Here is a 19,065-nt window from a genome sequence, read left to right on the forward strand (position 1 = left end):
TGAGTTCTGGACCCACAGCTGTGCCAGGCTCCACCTGCACACACTCACACAGCCAACCCCAACCCGCACTGGAAATTGCAGGAAGCCTCTTCCTCTTCACTGCCCTCTCCGAAGGAAGGCTGACATCGTGCTCACTTTAAGGGAGAAATGCTTAAACGAATCCACTGCTTAACATGGAACATACAGTGAAGGGTGCCTTCGGAGCTGGGAGGCGGTAATAAATTGCTGGCTGACACAGTGGGGCAGAAGAGAAAAGGCCCGTGTTTCCCAGGTCAGGCGCCTTTGCAAATCTCTCACTTGCCCACTCGCAGGGCCCACTCCTTGCCCGACACGGGATGCCTTTACCGCAGCAGCGCAGATGCAGTCTCTCCTGGCCACAGCATGGGGTGACCTGCCTGCCCTGTTTCAGTCTCCAAACCCCCCTCCCCGATCACGCTGATGCCCTTTGATTGCACACCATGGTTACTGGTGTCTGTGGCTTCCTGCCCCACTGCACCTCCCTCACCCCCCCCAGAGCCCAGCACACAACAAGTGCATAATAAATGTGTGGTGAGCGAGCTGTTTGTACACATATATGCTGGAGCTCTGACCCAGGCTTGCCTCAGCCCTAAGCTCTGGGCAGGCCAAGGTGGAGAACCCCGTCCTCATAGGCAGGTGAGGGCTGCTAGACTTGGAGTCCCCTGTGTTGGGTCTCCGGAGGTTCAGTGGGGAAGGGAAAAGATGTCACTGAGCTTTAGGACTGGCCCAGTCTGCAGTGTCTGAGAGGTCGGGGGAGGAAAGGAGGCTAGGGAAGCCTCCCTGGAGGAAGGAGCCTCAGCTGTTCCTGGAAGCATGGCCAAGTTTAGAGCACGGGTCATGGAGGGTGTTGTAAGAAACAAGGCAGGGCGATTCTGGGGCCGGAGAGAAGAGAGGGGCCCTGTTGGGCATGCCTTGGTAGGTGTTGGCCTGGGCTCTGGAGCCTTTGGATCCACATTCAGCCCCCAGCTGTGCCATTCACTTGCTGTATGACCTTGGGCAAATGACTTGGCCTTTCTGAGCCGTAGTTTCTCTAGCTATAAAATGGAGAAAATTGCTGAAGTGCCTGCCTCACTGGGTAGTTCTGAGGATTAAGTGGGTGAGTGTAAATAAACACTTAGCGTGATGCCTGGTACTGGGGAAGGCACAGTTAATGGGTCCTACTGTTATTGTCAGCAGCATAGAGTTCTGCCCCCTCATCCATCATACAGAGGCTTAAAGAAAAGTGGCCCAGAAAGGTTGAGGAAGCCGCCCAAGGTCACACAGCTTGTGAGGGCAGCATTCAAGGGGTTTCTCCTGTTTCCCCCACCCCATGTCCTCTCTGCTCTCCACCCCAAATCCACTCCCTCATACCCAGATGGCCCTGGCGGGAGGCAGGGAGGGCCAGGTGACTGCAGTCAGAGGTGCGAGGGGCCGATTTGTGGGCGGTAAGAGGATGTGGGGGCTGCCTGTCTCTGTCTGTCGGGGCGGATCAGCAGGGATAAGATGATGCTATCTGTGGACCTGGCTCCTGCAGCTCAGGGCCTGGATCAGGGTAGAGATTGTCTGGCTGCCCTGGGTCCTGCTCTCACCCTGTCACAACCTGGCTTCAGCCACGGCATGTGACCTCAGGCAGGCCTCACTCCCCTCTGGCCTCAGTTTCCCCATGTGGACCTGAGCACGGTGGCTTCCTCCATCTTCTTAGACCCATAGAATCCATGTGGGGTGGGTGAGAAAATGCCAGGCCCCCAGCAGCCTCCCGGGACTGTTCCTCAAGTACAAAAGCCCTCAAGGGGCCCCCAAGCCAACCCTTCCCGAGGAGCTCATGGTGGGCAGAACAGAGGCTGGCAACCCCAAGGCTAGTCCCAGGTCGGTGGCCGGTTCATCCTGTGCCTCTGAGGTCACCCTGTCTTCATTTCTCCCAGGTTTGGACTTAAGAGAAAGCACCCCCCCACCAACCTGGTACTGCATCGTAGCATCTTCAGGACGTCCCTTTGAAGACGCCCCACTTGGCCATTAGCTCCTTGTGCCCCCTGTGAGTGAATCTTGGGGGACAAAAGCCCCAGTGGGCTCAGCCAGCATCTCCTAAGCCTTGTGTGCTTGCCGGCCCTGCCTGAAACACCTTGCCTCTGTCCTGCAGGGCCAGCTATGCTCACGCCCTGGGATCAGCTCCAGCATCCCTTGCTCACAGGTCTCCGGGTTCCGATGCTCACGCTGTTCTTCCATCTCTGTCCCGTCTTCCTGGCTTACTGGCCTCCATCACCCTGGCCTCCCTCAGGCACGATAGGCCTTGTGGTTGTTGACCTGCACAGTGCCTGCCTCCCGCTTTGGCCTCCAGGAGCTCTCTTAGGGCAGGAACCCCAACTGCCTGTTCACTGAGGTACCCCAGAGCCCTGCATAGGCCTGGCACACAGTAGGTGCTTAATATGTGTTTCCTGAAGAAACAAATACATGTTCTCTGTGTGTCCAGACTTATGGAAGGTGCTGGGTCTAGGAGAGGGACAGCGTGAGAACTGATGGCCGCTTGGGCAGCCACATCCCGCCCCTGGTGCCCGCCCCCATGAGGCCACCAGGATTCCCAGCCACTCTTGTCTTCCATGCTATTTACGTTGGAACAGACTGAAATGTCATGTGAGCAATGGGGCTCCTGTTCTTCAAGCCTGTAGATAATTATCTGGGCCTTATTAAGCCCTTAATTATTCCAAGCCACTAATCAGGCTCCCAAATATAAGGGCTTCCTCAGCTCAGGTCAGGAGGCAGGGGTCAGTCATCTGCAGAACTTCCCTGAGCTCAGCAAGGTAAGGACAGTCCCCGACCTGTGGAACTCTCCTCAGAGAGTGTCTTATCCAGCTTTGTCATTTTACAGATGAGAAAACTGAGGCCCAGAGAGGGGAAGAGAATTGCCTGAGGTCACACAGCAAATGGGTGGCAGGGCCAGGGCTTGCGTCTACGTCCTGACCCCCAACCAGTGCCCCCCACCTCATAGGTGACCACTGGGCCTTGCAGTTTTCCGACGCTATAGGACTTAGGAAAGATCAAGGAGGCAGCAGGTCCAGTGGACCTCCTTGGGCTCCATCTGAGTTTGAGGGGAGACCAAGGAGGGAAACCCCAAGCTCTGCTTTGCAGGCGCTCAGAGCTGAGCTGGGCACCCAGGAGTGGGAGGGCATCAAGGAGTATGTGCCAGGCAGAGAGAGGGAGGAAGGGATTTCTGGTGGGGAAAACCATGAGCAAAGGATGGGGGTGGTTGGGGTAGCAGGAAACACTCATCACAGTAGGGTGGATTATTTGCACAGTCAGGTCCCATCTGTGATCTTTGAGGCTGGGGCACTTAGGGGTTGAGGGAGGCTTCTAGTGGAGGAGGCAAGGGCCGAAATGAGCACTTGAGGGCTGAGCTGGTGATAGATGGGTAGAGGGAAGGCATTCTTTTATTTTTCTTTTTTATTTTTCTTTCTTTTTTTATTATACTTTAAGTTCTGGGGTACATGTGCAGAAAGTGTAGGTTCGTTACATAGGTATACACGTGCTATGGGGGTTTGCTGCATCCATCACCCTGCCATCTACATTAGGTATTTCTCCTAATGTTAGCCCTCCCCAATCCCCCCACACCCCCTGCTCTCCCTCCCCTAGTCCCCACACCCCTCAACAGGCCCCGGTGTGTGATGCTCCCCTCCCTGTGCCATGTGTTCTCTTTCTTCAACACCCACTTATGAGTGAGAACATGCGGTGTCTGGTTTTCTGTTCTTGTGTCGGTTTGCTGAGAATGGGTAGAGAGAAGGCGTTCTAAAAAGGCAGGACAACTTAGAAAAAGCACATTTAGAAACAAAACCCTAGCATTAACCATTTGTCCCAGAGATGCTCGCATGACCACGTTACCCAAAGCCACTTGTTATTCTGAGGGCAAAAACCCTCTGTCCCGAATGACCCTAACACCTGGCATCAGTTCTGGCTTGGGGATGGGAGACTGGGGTGAGGCTCAGTCACCCCATCTGTGAGATGAGACTGGGGCTGGAGGAGACCCTCAACAAGCCCCTCCTAGCTCTGTCGCCTGGCTCAGAATTTCATAGTCCCTTTGAGGATGACTCTCAAAGAGATTCGGCACTGGGTGTGCATGGACGTGAGCACACGCCGTGGCAGGCACCTGTGTATTCACAGGGGCGGAGAAGCGCTGCGATGGGTTATTTTAAGCCCAGATGATCGTGCTTTCATTTAGTGAATATTGACTATTGGCTTGAATGCTTCTAGATACTTAAGCTCCTTTTCATCCCTCAGGTTGCAGCCTAAAGTCTCCATAGAGAGTCTTTCCATGACCCCTTAATCCCATATCACCCCCTATTGCTTCTTGTTCCCCACCAGACTTTAAGATTTAGGAGGAGCAGGGCTGTGTCTGCCATGGGCACCTTGTAGCCTGGTCTTCTTGGCACATAGAAGACACTCAGTAGATGTGGGCTGAATGAATGAATGAATGAGTGAATGAATGCAGGCGTTGGCTTGGACTGGGAAGACAGGCCCGTAGTAAGGGCCATCTTAGTTTGTGCATCAGGGGAGCCCTCAGTGCCTGAGCCCGCTGAGGCAGAGAGAGGGAGGAAGGGACTTCTGGTGGGGAAAACCATGAGCAAAGGATGGGGGTGGTTGGGGGTAGCAGGAAACACTCATCACAGCAGGGTGGATTATTTTCGTGGTCAGGTCCCATCTGTGATCTTCGAGGCTAGGGACAGTTGGTGGTTGAGGGAGGCTTCCTGGTAGAGGAAGGTAATGGAGCTGGAGAGGGATGTGGGGTCTCTTCCCTGGCGGGAGCCTCACAGACCCAGCCATCGTGGGCCCTGCCTTCATTCTTTTCAGCCAAAGCTCAAAACTGAAATATACACTTAGCCCCTGGTTGGGAGAGTTTCAGGTCTTGAAAAGTAGGAGGGAGGGATTTCTACAGGCCCAGGGGTGGGGTAGGGCTTTCCTGGGAACCTGGAAGCGTCTGGGGTGGGAGGTCCTTGCTCAGTTCACTGTTCACTGGCTGTAAGACCTAATATCTGTGCCTCAGTTTCTCTGTTGGTGAGGCGATGTCTCAAGGGGCCATTCAGGGCTCAGAGTTGAGTTTTCTGAGTTCCACATGGAAGTGGGATGAGCTGGAGGAGTTGGGGAGGGCCAGTGGCTGTAGGGTCAAGGTGGGGACACAGGGCTCCCCACTCCCACAATGCAGTGGGAGCACCCTGAGTCAGGGAAGGGCTGGAATTCCCTCTGTGGCTTCAGCATTGAGCCACACTTGAACCCATGAAAAAGTGCAGTTGAACCTTCCTCCAGCCCGATCTTGCAGGCTGGTTAGAACACATCATGCCCACAAGGAATCAGGCTCACAGAGGGAAATGAGCTACCCGGGGTGTGGCTCCAGAGGCCCTGTGTTTAATCTGGGGGTTCCTCAATCCCTTGGGAGAGGGCAGTGCTCATGTTTGCTGAACTGGCTGGAGTTCAAAGGCTTCTGGACCCCCAGCAACATCCAGGGGGCTCTATCTTCTCTGAGACAGGAGATCCCCAGGGGAACTGGGGTCTGGTGGGCTGCACCTAATTCAGGCCTCTTGGCACAGGTGGCGCCATGCTGCGGATCCTGGGCCTGGCACTCTGCAGCCTGCTGACCTGCACGCAAGCCGAGCCTGGGGCCCTGCTGCGGCTGGGCATGGACATCATGAACCACGGTGAGCTTGCGGGCCCGGGCGTGGGGCCGGGAGGTGGTGCTTGGGGCAGGTGGTAGGTAGTCGCTGCTCATGGTTGCACATCCTGGAGCATCCTGTGAGCCTCAGAGTAAACTTATGAGCAATGTATTGTTATTATTCTCCAACTTTACAGAGGGAGAGGCCAAGGACCAGGGATGATTTTCCCATGCTCCCTCTGCAAGTTAGAGGCAGAGCTGGAAATCCCGCTCCCTTGGAGAGCCTCTCCTTGACTCTGCTGGCAGCGGTGTTTAGCCACAAGTGGGCTGTGGGAGGGACAGACAAGGGTCAAATCCCAGCAATAACTTGCTGTGTGACCTCAGGCAAGTTACTTGCCCTCTCTGTGTTGTTGTTTGCTCATCTGTAAAAGTGAAATGTAAAGAAATGTAAAATAGGGTGACCAGTGTGTCCCTAGCAGGATCAAAAAACATGTGAGATTAAAATCTCCCGGAGGAGACCTTAGTAAAATGTATTTTCCACCTCCACCCCACGCTCCACTAGCGCAAGGGAAATGGAGTCACATCCAGGTGCAAAAGCCTAATGACTATTCTACCAGCTCAGTTTGTCCCCTCCCTGGGAATTAGCTTGTGACCATAATGGAGGTGTTTCTGGCAGGGTGCTATTTGGAGTTGGGGCCTCTAGGTTTGGGGAATCAGAAATTCTCTGCTTTGGGCTCAGAATCTGCATTCAAGTCCCCAGAGGAGACCCTAATCACCCAGGCTTGGGAGTGGCTGGTCCACAAGATGAAGTCAGCACCCAGGGTTCAAGAGCTTCACTCTGTGCCCCCTGTAAACTACTCCAGTTTCTCTGTCGTGTCTGTCCTCACCCTCCAGCCATGCTGACTCTTCTTCTCCCACTGTGCCCCTTTCTCTCCCACCCACCTTTGCACTTGCTGTGGCCTCTGCCCAGATGGATACCTTTTATCTCTTTGCTTCCTGCTGGAAATTATTATTCCCCCTTCAAGGACCAGCTGACTGTCATCTCCTCCTGGAAGCCCTCCCCAGCTCTTCCCTTCCTGCCTAAACCCCTGTGTGGCTCCTAGAGCTCATTACTGTCACTGCTGGTGACTCTGTCTTCCCATTAGGCTTGGGTACTGCGGGACTCATCTCTGGGTCTCTGCCATCATCCAGCCCAGGGTGGGGCACAGTGACTGGGAGCGGCCTGGGATGCCTGAGAGATTGGCCCAGGGCTGATCTCTCCAACTAAATGTGTCCACTCCAGAGGTCCAGAGTGCCATGGATGAGAGTCATATCCTAGAGAAGATGGCAGCTGAGGCAGGCAAGAAACAGCCGGGAATGAAACCTATCAAGGGCATCACCAAGTGAGTTGGGAAAGGGAGCTGGAGGGTGGTGGTTAGGGCAGAGGGTGGTGGGGGGTGCTGTGCCCAAGACCTGAGGAGGCCAGGTAATGGCCTTGAGTAGGTCACTGCTCCTGCCTGGGCCTGGACTTTCTCAGCCATTCACTGGGGTCATTTTGAGGAGGAAATGAGGTTGGAAAGTCAAATTTCAACTCCCTGCATGCAACATGAGCTCACTGAATGTACGTGAAATTAAATGAAAACATCCTCAAATGGTAAAGCTGGAAAGGCATCAAAATCATCTAAAGACAAGAGGAAATTGGTTCCTCTGCAAGTGCCACAGGGGATTGATCAGTAGGGGCTGCCTGAAATGATGCACTTGGGAGGGTTCTGAGGCACCATCTGCACTTAGCAGGAACTAGGACTGTGATCAACTAGCCATGTCTGCCAAGAGCTCAGGATGGGCGAGTGGGGGTGTGTGCCATGTCATTTGTTATCCTGGATCTCAACTAGTAGTTCTCAACCAGGGATGATTTTGCCTCCAAGATGATTTTTGGCAATGTCCAGAGACATTTTTGGTTGTCACAAGTTGTGGGAACTCAGGGAGTGCTACTGATGGGTTGAGGTCAGAGATGCTACTGGATATCCAATAATGGACAAATCAGCCTCATGACAAAGAATTATCCTGCCCAAAATGTGGATGGTGCCACTTTTGAGAAACCCTGATCTAAGCAAACCTCCCATTTTATTGATGGGGAAATTGAGGCTCACATGAGGAAATGGAACAGCCCAAGGTCTCACAGTCAGCCATGTGCCCCATCTCCCATATAATGAGTGCTTTCTATGTACAAATTGACTCATGTCCAGCCTTTTGTTTGCATTTTGTAATGGCCCCATGAGGCAGGCTTACCCCTGTGACATGGGATGGGGGCTGGGGTTGGCCAAAGGCCTCCCAGTAAGGTGGTAGAGAAGTGGGTGGAGGTCCCAGGTCTTTGCCTGCTCAGATCTCATTGCTGTGGCTGCCTGCCCCTACCAGCTTGAAAGTGAAGGATGTCCAGCTGCCCGTCATCACCCTGAACTTTGTACCTGGAGTGGGCATCTTCCAATGTGTGTCCACAGGCATGACCATCACTGGCAAGAGGTGAGTGTGGCAGGGGAGGGGCAGGGGGAGGAGAATGGCCTTCCTGTCTCATCCTTACATGCACATTTATTGAGTACCTACTGTGTACCATCTGAGTGTTGTAATCTGGGATGATGTAGACTCGCTCTCTACCTTTGTCAGGAACCAGACCTAAGCACAGTCACAGGCTGAGTGACTGGTCTAGGACAGAGGAAGCATCAGGCAGTGGTAGGGGATGGTCAGAAAAGGTTTTGGGGAGGCAATGACAGCAAAGCAGAATTTGAAGGATGTGTAGTTCACCAAAACAAGGAAGGAGGGAGAAAAGCTGGTTGTGTGACCTGGGGCAGGTCCTGTCCCTTTTCTGTCTTGTCGGAGTGGTCTCCTATCCTTTCCCCCTCCCAGCTGCTGAGATTGTGAGCAAAGAGAAGGCAGGGAGATTGGACACCATGGTGGAGATGCCCGTGGTGCCACCTGCTCTGTCCTCCAGCTTCATGGGAGGGAACATGGAGATCATCGTGACCCTGAACATCACAGCCACCAACCGGCTTCTGCGGGATGAGGAGACAGGCCTCCCCGTGTTCAAGAGTGAGGGCTGTGAGATCATCCTGGTCAATGTGAAGACCAATCTGCCTAGCAAGTGAGGGGCTCTGTGACTGGGGAGGAAGGCCGGTCCATGTTCCTATACCCCCCAGCATGTCACTTCCAAGCCCACGGAACATCCTTAACCATGTCCCTTTATGTCCTGTGCCTAAATTCCTGCACTGGTGCAACTATTCACCTATCCTCGGTGCCTGTGTCCATCTAGCATGCTGCCCAAGGTGGTCAACAAGTTCCTGGACAGCACCCTGCACAAGGTCCTCCCTGGGCTGGTGAGTGGCCCAGAAAAAGCCTCCACCCCTCGTTGCTGGGACTGCTGAGACTAGGGCTGGCAAATGCATTTCTATTGGGTGCTGACCCTGATTGACTGTTAGTGGCTGGGAAGGGTTCTGAGACTGTGGCTGGCTCAGTGGAAGAAAGTGCCACAATCATCTAGTGATGTCTGCCATGAGCAGGGGAGGAGGCAGTGACAGCTTGCACACACAGCTTGCCAATCCTGCTTTGATGTCCAGTCACAGGGAAAGAGTTCCTGCTAATGTTTGCAGACTTTGATTTGGGCAACAGATCTGGACTCTATTCTAAGCTCTGCCGTTGACTTTCTGTGTGACTTGGGACCTCAGTTTTCCCACCAGTCCCTGTCTCACCAGGGCTCTTGGGATTCCCTACGGGGCAGCGTTCAGCTGTGTGGAGGCTTTTGATGCAGGGACCCTCTCAGCTCAGTGCCTTCTCTGCTTCCAGATGTGTCCTGCCATCGATGCAGTCCTGGGGTATGTGAACAGGAAGTGGACCAACCTCAGTGGTGAGTGTAGCTCTAGCCACACCCTGCCCCTCCCTGGGGACATTAGGGTAGATGGACTTGGATGTCCCATTGCCCATCCTAGTGCCTACTTCCGGCCCAGCCTTGGGGCTAAAGGAGGTTTGAGGTCATGATGTTCATCTCCCCACTGTCCAGATGGGAAGCCTGAAGTCCCCAGGGAATCTGGGTTCCTTTTCTCTCATGTCCCTATCCAACATTGCATCCCAAACCCCACAAGACTCCAAGGACGGCAGCCCTTTTTCACTCATCCACAAGCCTTGTGCCTGATTAATAATCCCGATGGTGGTAATGCCTGAATCTCCTTTGCTGAGGGGGTAGATGCTTCCATCATTTTGGGGTCCCAGTGTGGGAGAGAGGAAACCTCAGTGACTGGGACTGAAGAAAACTCATTCATGTCCCCAGCAGCGTGGCCTGGGAAAAGTCACTTCACTCTTCTCAGCCTCGGTTTGTTCATCTGTGAAGTAGAGCTGGTAATCCTGAACATGCCAGTCTGTTGTAAGGTCCAAGCAGCGACAGCCCTTGGTGAACTCGCAAGCTCTGTGTTGTGTGCCGTGTCATGTGACTTTCCAGGCCAGGCACCATGGCCTCCATTCTACAGATGAAGTTACAGAGGCCCGGAGGTGCTTGGGTCACAGGAGGGCCAGGTGCAGGTGGCAGCTGGCTAGTGCCAGCTTCTCTGGGCTGCTCCCAGGGTTGGTGCCTCTTTGAGTGGAACCTCCTCTTCACACAGACCCCATGCCTGTGGGCCAGATGGGCACCGTCAAATATGTCCTGACATCCACACCGGCCACCACAGCCAGCTACATCCAAGTGGACTTCAGTGTAAGCGCCGGGGGCCGCCCAGGAGCTGAGGTCTCAGGATCACTGGTGAGGGTGGTGGGTGCTGCTTCTGCCCGGACAGGTGGCTGGACTAGGGCTCTGGAGGGAGGAAGGCCCCTCAAGTCCTGGAGGCCAGGCCTGCCATGAGGGTGTTTGTGGACCCTGGACCTCTCCCTCTTTCTGCTCTAAACGTGAACTTTCAGTGCCCCAACTGGCTTCTGGGGCTGCTGACTTCACACTCATGTTCCCCGCTAGGCTGTTTGCTTCTCCCAATGAGTGGCTCACTCAGTTGTACCCTGCCATTGTATAGACAGGAACACTGAGGCCTAGGGGGAGGGTAGGGCTGGGCGAGGGTCCTGCAGTGAGTTGGTGTCAGAGTTGGGCCCTCACCCAGATCTCCAGAGCTCCAGGCGAAGAGGTGAGATGCTTCTTCCAGGAATGCGAAGTAAAATGCTAAGACGTCACCTCCCTGTGAGGTCTTTCTCCAGAGGGGTTCTTACATGCCCCATGTCAATTTCTGCCTGCTGCTTTCTCTTAAGAACAAAGCAGAAATCACATTCTGAATAAATGAGGGCTCCAACCACTCAGAGCAGCTGAGGCTACCAAAGCAGTGCCGGAAGAAAGTGCCAATGGTTGAGTGACTGACTCCCTTATCCTCCCAGGCCTCAGTCTACCCACCTGTACACTGGAAGCGTTGGCCCACTGTAGCTCATTGTAGTTCTATTGATAACATTTAATGATTTGCTGACTCTGGATTTGGCTGGAGCCCCATTTGCTTGGAGGACTGAGACACCCCTTGACACCATCCCTCAAGCCAAGGCTGAGTGTCTCCCTCTCACTGTCCCACAGCCTGTGGTGCAGCAGCAAAAGGGCAAAACCATCAAGCTTGCTGGTGCCGGGGAGGCCTTCGCGTTCCCTGAGGGTTATGCCGAAGGCTCGTCGCAGCTGCTGCTCTCAGCCACCCTCCTCTCCTCAGAGCTTGCCCTTCTGCAGAAGTCCTTCCATGTGAATATCCAGAGTACGATGGTGAGCTGTCCAGTTCCCCATCCCATCTGCCTCTGTCCGTTACAATGCAGTCCCTGCCTAGTTTTTCTATTATGAAAATTATCCTGGAGTTGTGGGCAACACTAGGACTGAAAGATGCAGGGCTCATTTGAGTTTCTTTCATCAGTTCATCTCACTACCCACCATCCTCTGTCCATGTAACTCATCCATACATCCATCTGTCCATACAGCCAACCATTTATCAACCAACATCACTAATGTCTTGGCCATCCACACACCCTCCTTTTATTCAAGAATCACCCAACTACCCATCTTTCTAGCTGTCATGTAATTTTATCCTAGGTTCTATCCTTCCAATAGCATCCATCCATCCCTTCATATCATCCACATAACACCTACTACAAAGTCTGTTACTGTTAAATGAATGAATGTAGGCACCTACCAGTCACCACTCAAACACCACTATATCCACTCAACTTTCCTTTATCCATCCTCATACTCATCCACTCATTCAGCCATCCACCCATCCATCCATCCATCCATCCATCCATCCATCAATGTCCATTCATTCCCCACTGATCTATCCATTCATCTTCCTAACCATCTGTTCACCATTCATCCATGTACCTTCCCATCCATCCTTCCACCCGTCAGTCCATTCATCTATTTTCCCATCCATTTATCATTCTACTCCACCATCTTCCCATCCACCCATCTTCTTATCCACCATTCCTTTCATTCAAACACCCACCCATCTTTCCATCCACACATCACTCATCCGTGTATCCTTCCCTAGATTTCTGCCTACCTATCCGTTCATTCATCATCCTCCCACCCATTTTCCCATCTGTTTATCCATTTCCCCATCCATCTATCTATCCATCTCCAAATACGTCTGTCTACCCATCCCCTTCACCCACCACATCTACCCGTTCTCCCATCTATCTTTCTGCTTTTTCAACAACATTTTCTCAGCATTTGACCTTGTGTTAAGAGTTATGAGTACTGCAATGTGTAAGTCATCACCTGGGCTACCCAGAAAGCAGATTATCTAGTTAAACCCAGAGTGGTAAGTGTTGTGATGAAGGGAGCCTCCAAGGGTACATCTTATTAAGTCAGTGGAGATGTCTGTTAGGATGGGCCAGGGAGGACTCCAGCAACCCTAACCTTGACTTTTGTTTTGTAGATTGGTGAGCTGCCCCCACAAACCACCGAGACACTGGCTGGCTTCATTCCTGAAGTGAGTGCCACACCTCCCCAACACCACTGCACCCTGCCCTGCCCTATTGTCCTCCAGTCAAAGCAGTGGGACTTGGGTGGCAGCTTTTCATGACACATGTTCCTTGTCCAACGCTGAAACCCCTTGCCTTCTTCATAAAGCACGTCTTGGGTCCAGCATAGGAAACGGCTCTACTTTTGTGCACTGCATTCTACTTTCTATGTCCAGTAGAGAATAGCCAAATTTTATTTCCTGATAGACGCAGGAAATAAAAGAAACAAAATACACAACTGTGTCCAGTGTAGAAATTACCTACGTCTTGAGGGACCCCTTATTTCAACTGAAGCCACTAGCCTAAGGACCGGCCCTGAGTGAAGTGTTTTGGTTTCTGTAGATGGCTGTGGCTTATCCCAAGTCAAAGCCCTTGATGACTCAGATCAGGATAAATAAGCCTCCCAAGATCACCATGAAGACAGGCAAGAGCCTGCTACACCTCCATGGGACCCTGGAGATGTTCGTGGCTCGGCGACGGGGCAAGACTACAACGTCCCTGTTTCGCCTAGAAGTGGTGAGGGAAATCGTTTACTTCCCCATTTGTTCCCAACCTCGTGGATATTCAAGGCTGGAGGAGGGGATTTTTTAGTTGACAGCCAAGTCATGGGTCAGAGGGTTCTCAGTTAATCTCGACTATGTCTGATCCTTGGCTCTGCCATTGAACCTTTGAACGGCCAGAAAATCCAGCAAACGGAGGGTCAGTGGCTTAGTCCTTTCTTTCTCTTTCCTCCCTTCTCTCTCCCTCCAACATCCTTCAGCAACTACAAAGGCAGCGAGGGGTTCATGGAAGGGACTTTGGATGCCCAGGGAGATCCTAAATCCAGTTTGGGGAAATCACAAGGGCTTCCAAGAGGAGGCAATAGCTAAGCTAAGTTTTGAAGGTTGAGCAGGAGCTTGCCAGAGAAGGGTTGGGGACAGAGAGTCTTACCAGGGAGACTGGGGACAGAGGATACCCCAGGCAGAGGTTCCAGCATGTGCGAAGGCCTGGATCAATAATATGATGTGTGCATGGACCAACTGGTGATGCCAGGTATTTTGGGGGTGCCGCCCTGGCTCGGGACAAGGAGGGATGAGACGCCTGGGCTGGGGCAGTGGGGAGATGGCTGGGTTCAGTTCATGAAGATGGGCAGAGAGAGGATCCCCTGCTTTGTCTTGGCAGTGGTGGTGGTGCTGGGAGGGTGGTAGTCTCTGGCTTTGCCAGTCCTGATGGTGGGGAACCCACTGCCTTCTCCCTGCCTCCCCACCATGCCAGCACTTCAATCTGAAAGTCCAGTACTCAGTGCATGAGAACCGGCTACAGATGACCGCCTCTTTGGACAGGTAGGGGCCTGCTGTCCCGTGCTGGCATCCCTGTATCCCTTCACATTTGGCCTCCTGCTCCAGCACACCCCACACTACCAGGCTGATCCACCCAGCACAGTCCACACTACCAGGCTGATCCACCCAGCACAGTCCACACTACCAGGCTGATCCACCCAGCACAGCCCACACTACCAGGCTGATCCACCCAGCACAGTCCACACTACCAGGCTGGTCCAGTTACTCTTCCTGCTCGGGAACCCTCAATGGCTCCCCATTGTCTGCATAATCTTTTCTCAAATCCTAGCCTGGCACTCAAGTCCCTTCTCAAGTTCTTCCACCTCTACCCTCACTCTTCCCCTAGGCTCTTTCACAGTGAATCTGTTCATGGGCCCATGCCCCCTTTTCCATAAATAAGCCTTTACCCATGCCATTCAAATGTCACCCGAGAGAGAGTCAGGGTCCAGCTCAAATGCCACCTCCTCTACAAAGCCTTTCTTTATACTAATAGCAGCTAACATTCATTTATGGAGCTCTCTCTGTATGTGAGGCACCAGCTGCATACATTATATTCATGATCCTATTTCATTCTTACACCTTGGGAGGAGAATACTACAAACAGCTTAGCTTAACATTCGGCCACTATTAATTCTTGTACTTGCCTTAATAATTAATCACATCAGGATTAATTATGTCAGTATTCTTTCAGTTACAAGAGAGAGAATTCCAACTTTAACTGACTTAAGCCCCAAAGGGAATCTTTGGTTCATATAACTGAAAACTTTAGGGGTCGTTCTGCCTTCAGGTGTGGTTGGATCCAGGCACACAAACGAAATCCTCGAGAGTCTATCTCCCTCTTCCTCTCGGCTTTGCCATCCACTTTGTTGGCTAAATTCTCAGGCAGTTTCTCCCCTCAGGGTGGCTGAGTGACCTCGACAAGAGAAGCCTCTTGTCCAGTGGTTCTGACAAAATTACCGAGGCATGGATGTAGTTTGGGTTACAGGACCGACTCTAAGCCAGTCACTTGACTGAGAGATGAAATGCTCTGATTGGCAGGACCTGGGTCACAGACTCACCTGAAGGACTTTGGTTTCAGCCCATCTGAATGGCTTGGCATGAGAGTGGAAAATGGAGGATTTGTTACTGGAATAGAGATTAGACGGGTAGAGCCACCAGATGGCCGTCACATGGTCTGCTCTGGTGCAAATGTATGTTAGTGCCTCCTGGAGCCTGTGCAGGGGAGGGGGCTGAGGGAAGGGCTCCTGATCTGTGTCCTGCAAGGATTTGAGACTGCCCAGTTGGGCTGTAAACCTCCGCATAGCTGACCTTGGGCAGGAGCAATAGACACGAATGGGTGTCCCAGAGGGAAGAGTCAGGACCAGGGAGAGGAGGCACAGGAGAGTCTAGTGGTTTGAGCCTGGAGAAATCACGTGCTGTAACCAAAGGTGGTAAGTGTCCCATCATAGGTAGGAGACTCAGGAGCACCTGGTCTGATGGCTGTAGATGGGACTCCTGTATCAGGGAGGTGTTGGGGTGCTTGGGACCCCCTTCTCCAGGGCCAGGGCCAGGGCCACTGGCTCTGACCACTGTTTCCTCCCCGCCTGGCTTGCTTCCCCTTCCCCACAGATTACTGAGCTTGTCCCGGAAGTCCTCATCGATTGGCAGCTTCAATGTAAGTGTCCCAAGTACTCCTGCGTGAGGACAAGACTGGGCTTATTCTCCCTTGGGACTGCAGGCCAAGGCCCTGAAATGGAGGCAGATGAACAGAGCAAGGCCACTGTGAGGCCTGGTGCTCTTGACTTGCCTTGTGAGCTTGGGAAAGTCCCTTAGCCTCTCTGAATCCCTGTTTCCTTTTCTTGATAGAAGCTGGACATCTCCCTGGATTGGTTTTAAAAACATTGTCGTGAACAGTGGCAGCCTGGGCTGGCCTTGGTTGACCAAGTTTTAGTTTTATTAGCCTCTGTAGCCTCAGGGTCCAACACAGAGCCTGACCCTAGGAGGTGCCAACACCACCACCACTTACTCTGTGATCATGTGCTTTATCTAAACTCTTTTCATCCTCATGGAAACCCTGGGAGCAGGTACAATTATATTTCACTTTCAAAGGTGGGAAAACTCAGCTATAGAGAGGTGGTAAGTGAGCGACTCATCAAAGCTTCTGAGTTTCCGTAGGGTCAGGAGTGGGGTCCACAGAGCCACCTCTTGTCTCCTGAGTTTTCCCATTCCTGCACCACGACCCAAAGCCCCACGTGTCATCGGGATTAAGCAGAGGTGAAGGGTATAGGTCTACAGTCCAGAGCCAAGGCCAGGCCCAGTTTTGATGCCAGCTGGACAAACTAATTGATGTCTAATATTCACTTCTGTGATCCCCAGGCCTAGCCAGAGAGGGCCAAAAAGATCTGTTGAATGGCATTGGACTGAGTGAATGCAGGTGTTTTCTCTTTCTTTCTCTCTCCAGGAGAAGGAATTAACTGGCTTCATCACCGACTATCTCGAAGAAGCCTACATCCCAGCTGTCAATGGTGAGGGCTCCAACAGGCTTTGGTTTTACTGGTGCCAAGAAGCACTTTAAACAAGAAGGGATGCCACCTGGGTGGTCTCAAAGCCCTATCACTCGCCCCAGATGGGGGAGGCTAAAAGGGAGTGGAAGATAACTGCCGAATCTTTGAAGTGAATGTAGTTCACCTGTCTGGAGACAAATGCCTCTCCCACAATTTGGGCTCTGACACTTGACCCCACATCATAATCCCACATCTTGACCTGGGATGTAAATATGTGGCAAATCAGGATTATTAGCTCTTTGCCTGTACAGCTGGCAGGCATCATGAATCGATCACTGCACTATTTTTCACTATCCCTACCCAGGCAGCCACTCCTTAATCAGCTGCACAGCAGTCAGGCTGAGATGACTCTTACTGTATTTCTCAGATGTGCTCCAAGTTGGGCTCCCACTCCCGGACTTTCTGGCCATGAATTACAACCTGGCTGAGCTGGACATAGTGGAGGTGAGAGGAGGGGCTGGGGGAGGTTATGTCAATCAACACTGTCAGCCAATGAGCGACCAGCAAGAGCCTACCTCTCTCAAACTGGAGTTGGGTAGAGCCTGGGAGGGCAGGTGACCATCAAGATAATCCTGCCCCTCACAATCTAGAGCCCTCTTTGGCCAGGGATTCCACAGAAGGATACTTGAACTCTGCTACTCTCTTGTTCTGCCACCTTGGGCCAATTACTTCACCTCTCTCTGAGTCTTCATTTTTCCGTGCTTAAAATGGAGGTGATAATACAGACATTGTCCTCATAGAGCTGTTGTTATGCTTCATTGAGATCATTTACCTAAATGCATGCAGTAAGTGCTCAATAAATATTATCTCGTATTGCATGCCAGCCTTTGACCTTGGAGTGGTAAATGTACATTTTTCTTATCTGATCTCTCTGCGCTGGGAGGTGGGGGTGCTTGTCCTCACTTGACAGTTGAGAAAATTGAGGCTTAGCGAGGTGGAGGGACTGCCCCAGGGTCATAAGGCAAGTGTACTTCAACCTTTGCTTAAACACCACGCTGGTTTCCATTTCCTGGCAAGGCCCCCAGTTCCATTCCATCCCTGTGCCTGGGTGGTCCCTGGTCATTGCTCCCCTATCCCTTTGCCTCCTGCCAGAATGCCCTGTTGCTGGACTTGAAGCTGGAGTGACCGTGGCAGGACTTACCTGGCAGTTGCCTGCATACGCCAACCGCCTGCACCCTATGGAGGAGCCCCCATGATTGGAGCCAGGTGGGCCTGGCCTCTACCAATGGTGGCTGCTTCCTTTGACAAGGAGTGAATGGGTCAGGCCTGGGCTGGAGGCTTGCCAATAAACAGGAAAAATGCTCTTACAAACATCTGATGCTTTGGTCTCTGTTTTTTTAAGGAACAAATCTGTGTGTGGCTTTTCTTCTTCTTTGGTGGGTTTTGGGGTCTAAGACTAGCTTGTGAGTTGGAGGACGGCTGGTCACAGCCTGGGGGAGTTCTTAGCACATATCAAGTACCTACCTGCTCCATGCCATGCCCAGGGCTTTACTTGTACCGTCTCATTTAATCTACACAAGAACTCTATGGGTGGAGGGCAAGTGTCATTCCCACCTTACAGATGAGGAAATTGAGGCACAGGGAGGCCAACTCCCTTGTCCAAGGTCACATAGTTTAGCAAGTGGCAAAGCTCTTCCCACCTTAGCTATGTGCCAAATCTTAGCAGCTTGAGGATGGCTCTGTTCGCCTGGAGCCTGTTACCCCAGGAACCTTCCCTATGTCACCTTCTTTAATCCTCATAGCAGTTGAGGGAGGTGGGGGCTGTCCCCATTTCATGGATGAGGAGACTGAGGCTCAGAGAGGTGGAATAACTGTCTTGAGGCCAGCTGGAAAGTCAGGAGGTAGAGCTGGGATGGGAATTCAGCCTGCAAGGCCAGCTTGCCTGGGTTCGAATCCTGCCTCCGCCTCCTCGTTGCTGTGTGTCCTGGGCATGTCACATCACCAGTCTGAGCCTTGGTTTCCTCACCTGTAAAATGAGAACAATGGCAGTACCAACCTCAGTACCAAGCTCAACAGAGTTGTGAGGATCACATGAGTGAAATCATAAAAGGTGCTTAGTATGGTGCCTGGCACACAGTAAGTGCTCAATAAATGTTAGCCACAGGTGGGTTTTTGAGTCAGAGAGATGTGCACAAGTGTTTCTGTGTTGGCGTGTGGGTAGGTAATTGTGTGGCCCTGAACCAGCACATGGATCAGTGTATAAAGGGCCTGTGGGTCAGGTGACCTGGCGGGAGGGTCTGTGCAGATGTAGGGCCAAGTGTGGAGGTTTGTGCGTGAAAGGCCCCTAGTGTCCGTCGGTGTCTGCGTGTGTCTGTGTCCCCATGTTCACTTGCAGATAGTCTGTGCCGAGGGTGTTTCTATGTCTGTCATTCACGTGAGGATCAGCTTCCTGACATTTGCCATATCTGTCCCCAATGCCTCCTGGGATTCACACTGATGCTACTCTTTAAATGGACTCCTTTTTTTACATGAATTATGTTTACATGTAGTCAAGTTAAAATACATCTTAAATGTATTCTTCTTTAAAAAAATGTGTCAAAAGATTAAATCAATTTGTGAAGGAAACTGTAAGATGCTGAAACTGGTT

The 19,065-nt window shown here is 52.2% G+C and overlaps 1 protein-coding gene across 1 annotated transcript; it reads left to right on the top strand.

Moving 5' to 3' along the window:
• Positions 1-5,575: 5,575 nt before the first annotated feature.
• On the top strand, positions 5,576-17,603 carry BPIFB6 (BPI fold containing family B member 6). Its single transcript, XM_012454944.2, has 15 exons — positions 5,576-5,675; positions 6,912-7,011; positions 8,024-8,128; positions 8,595-8,744; positions 8,913-8,976; positions 9,443-9,503; positions 10,252-10,343; positions 11,190-11,366; positions 12,532-12,585; positions 12,959-13,132; positions 13,871-13,938; positions 15,544-15,589; positions 16,376-16,439; positions 16,846-16,922; positions 17,571-17,603. Exons 1-15 carry the CDS (start codon positions 5,576-5,578, stop codon positions 17,601-17,603), a joined length of 1,365 nt encoding a protein of 454 aa, XP_012310367.1.
• The last annotated feature ends 1,462 nt before the right edge of the window (positions 17,604-19,065 follow it).

The sequence above is a fragment of the Aotus nancymaae genome, unplaced genomic scaffold (genome assembly GCF_030222135.1).
Source record: "Aotus nancymaae isolate 86718 unplaced genomic scaffold, 86718_ANA_hifiasm-v0.15.2.pri h1tg000029l, whole genome shotgun sequence".
Lineage (NCBI taxonomy): Eukaryota > Metazoa > Chordata > Mammalia > Primates > Aotidae > Aotus > Aotus nancymaae.

Excerpts from the sequence above, each read along its gene's own strand:
- BPIFB6 (XM_012454944.2), top strand. The coding sequence starts at position 5,576 with ATGCTGCGGATCCTGGGCCTGGCACTCTGCAGCCTGCTGACCTGCACG. Across the intron at positions 10,344-11,189 it reads ACATCCAAGTGGACTTCAGT|CCTGTGGTGCAGCAGCAAAA; the intron begins GTAAGCGCCGGG and ends ACTGTCCCACAG. Across the intron at positions 12,586-12,958 it reads TGGCTGGCTTCATTCCTGAA|ATGGCTGTGGCTTATCCCAA; the intron begins GTGAGTGCCACA and ends TGGTTTCTGTAG.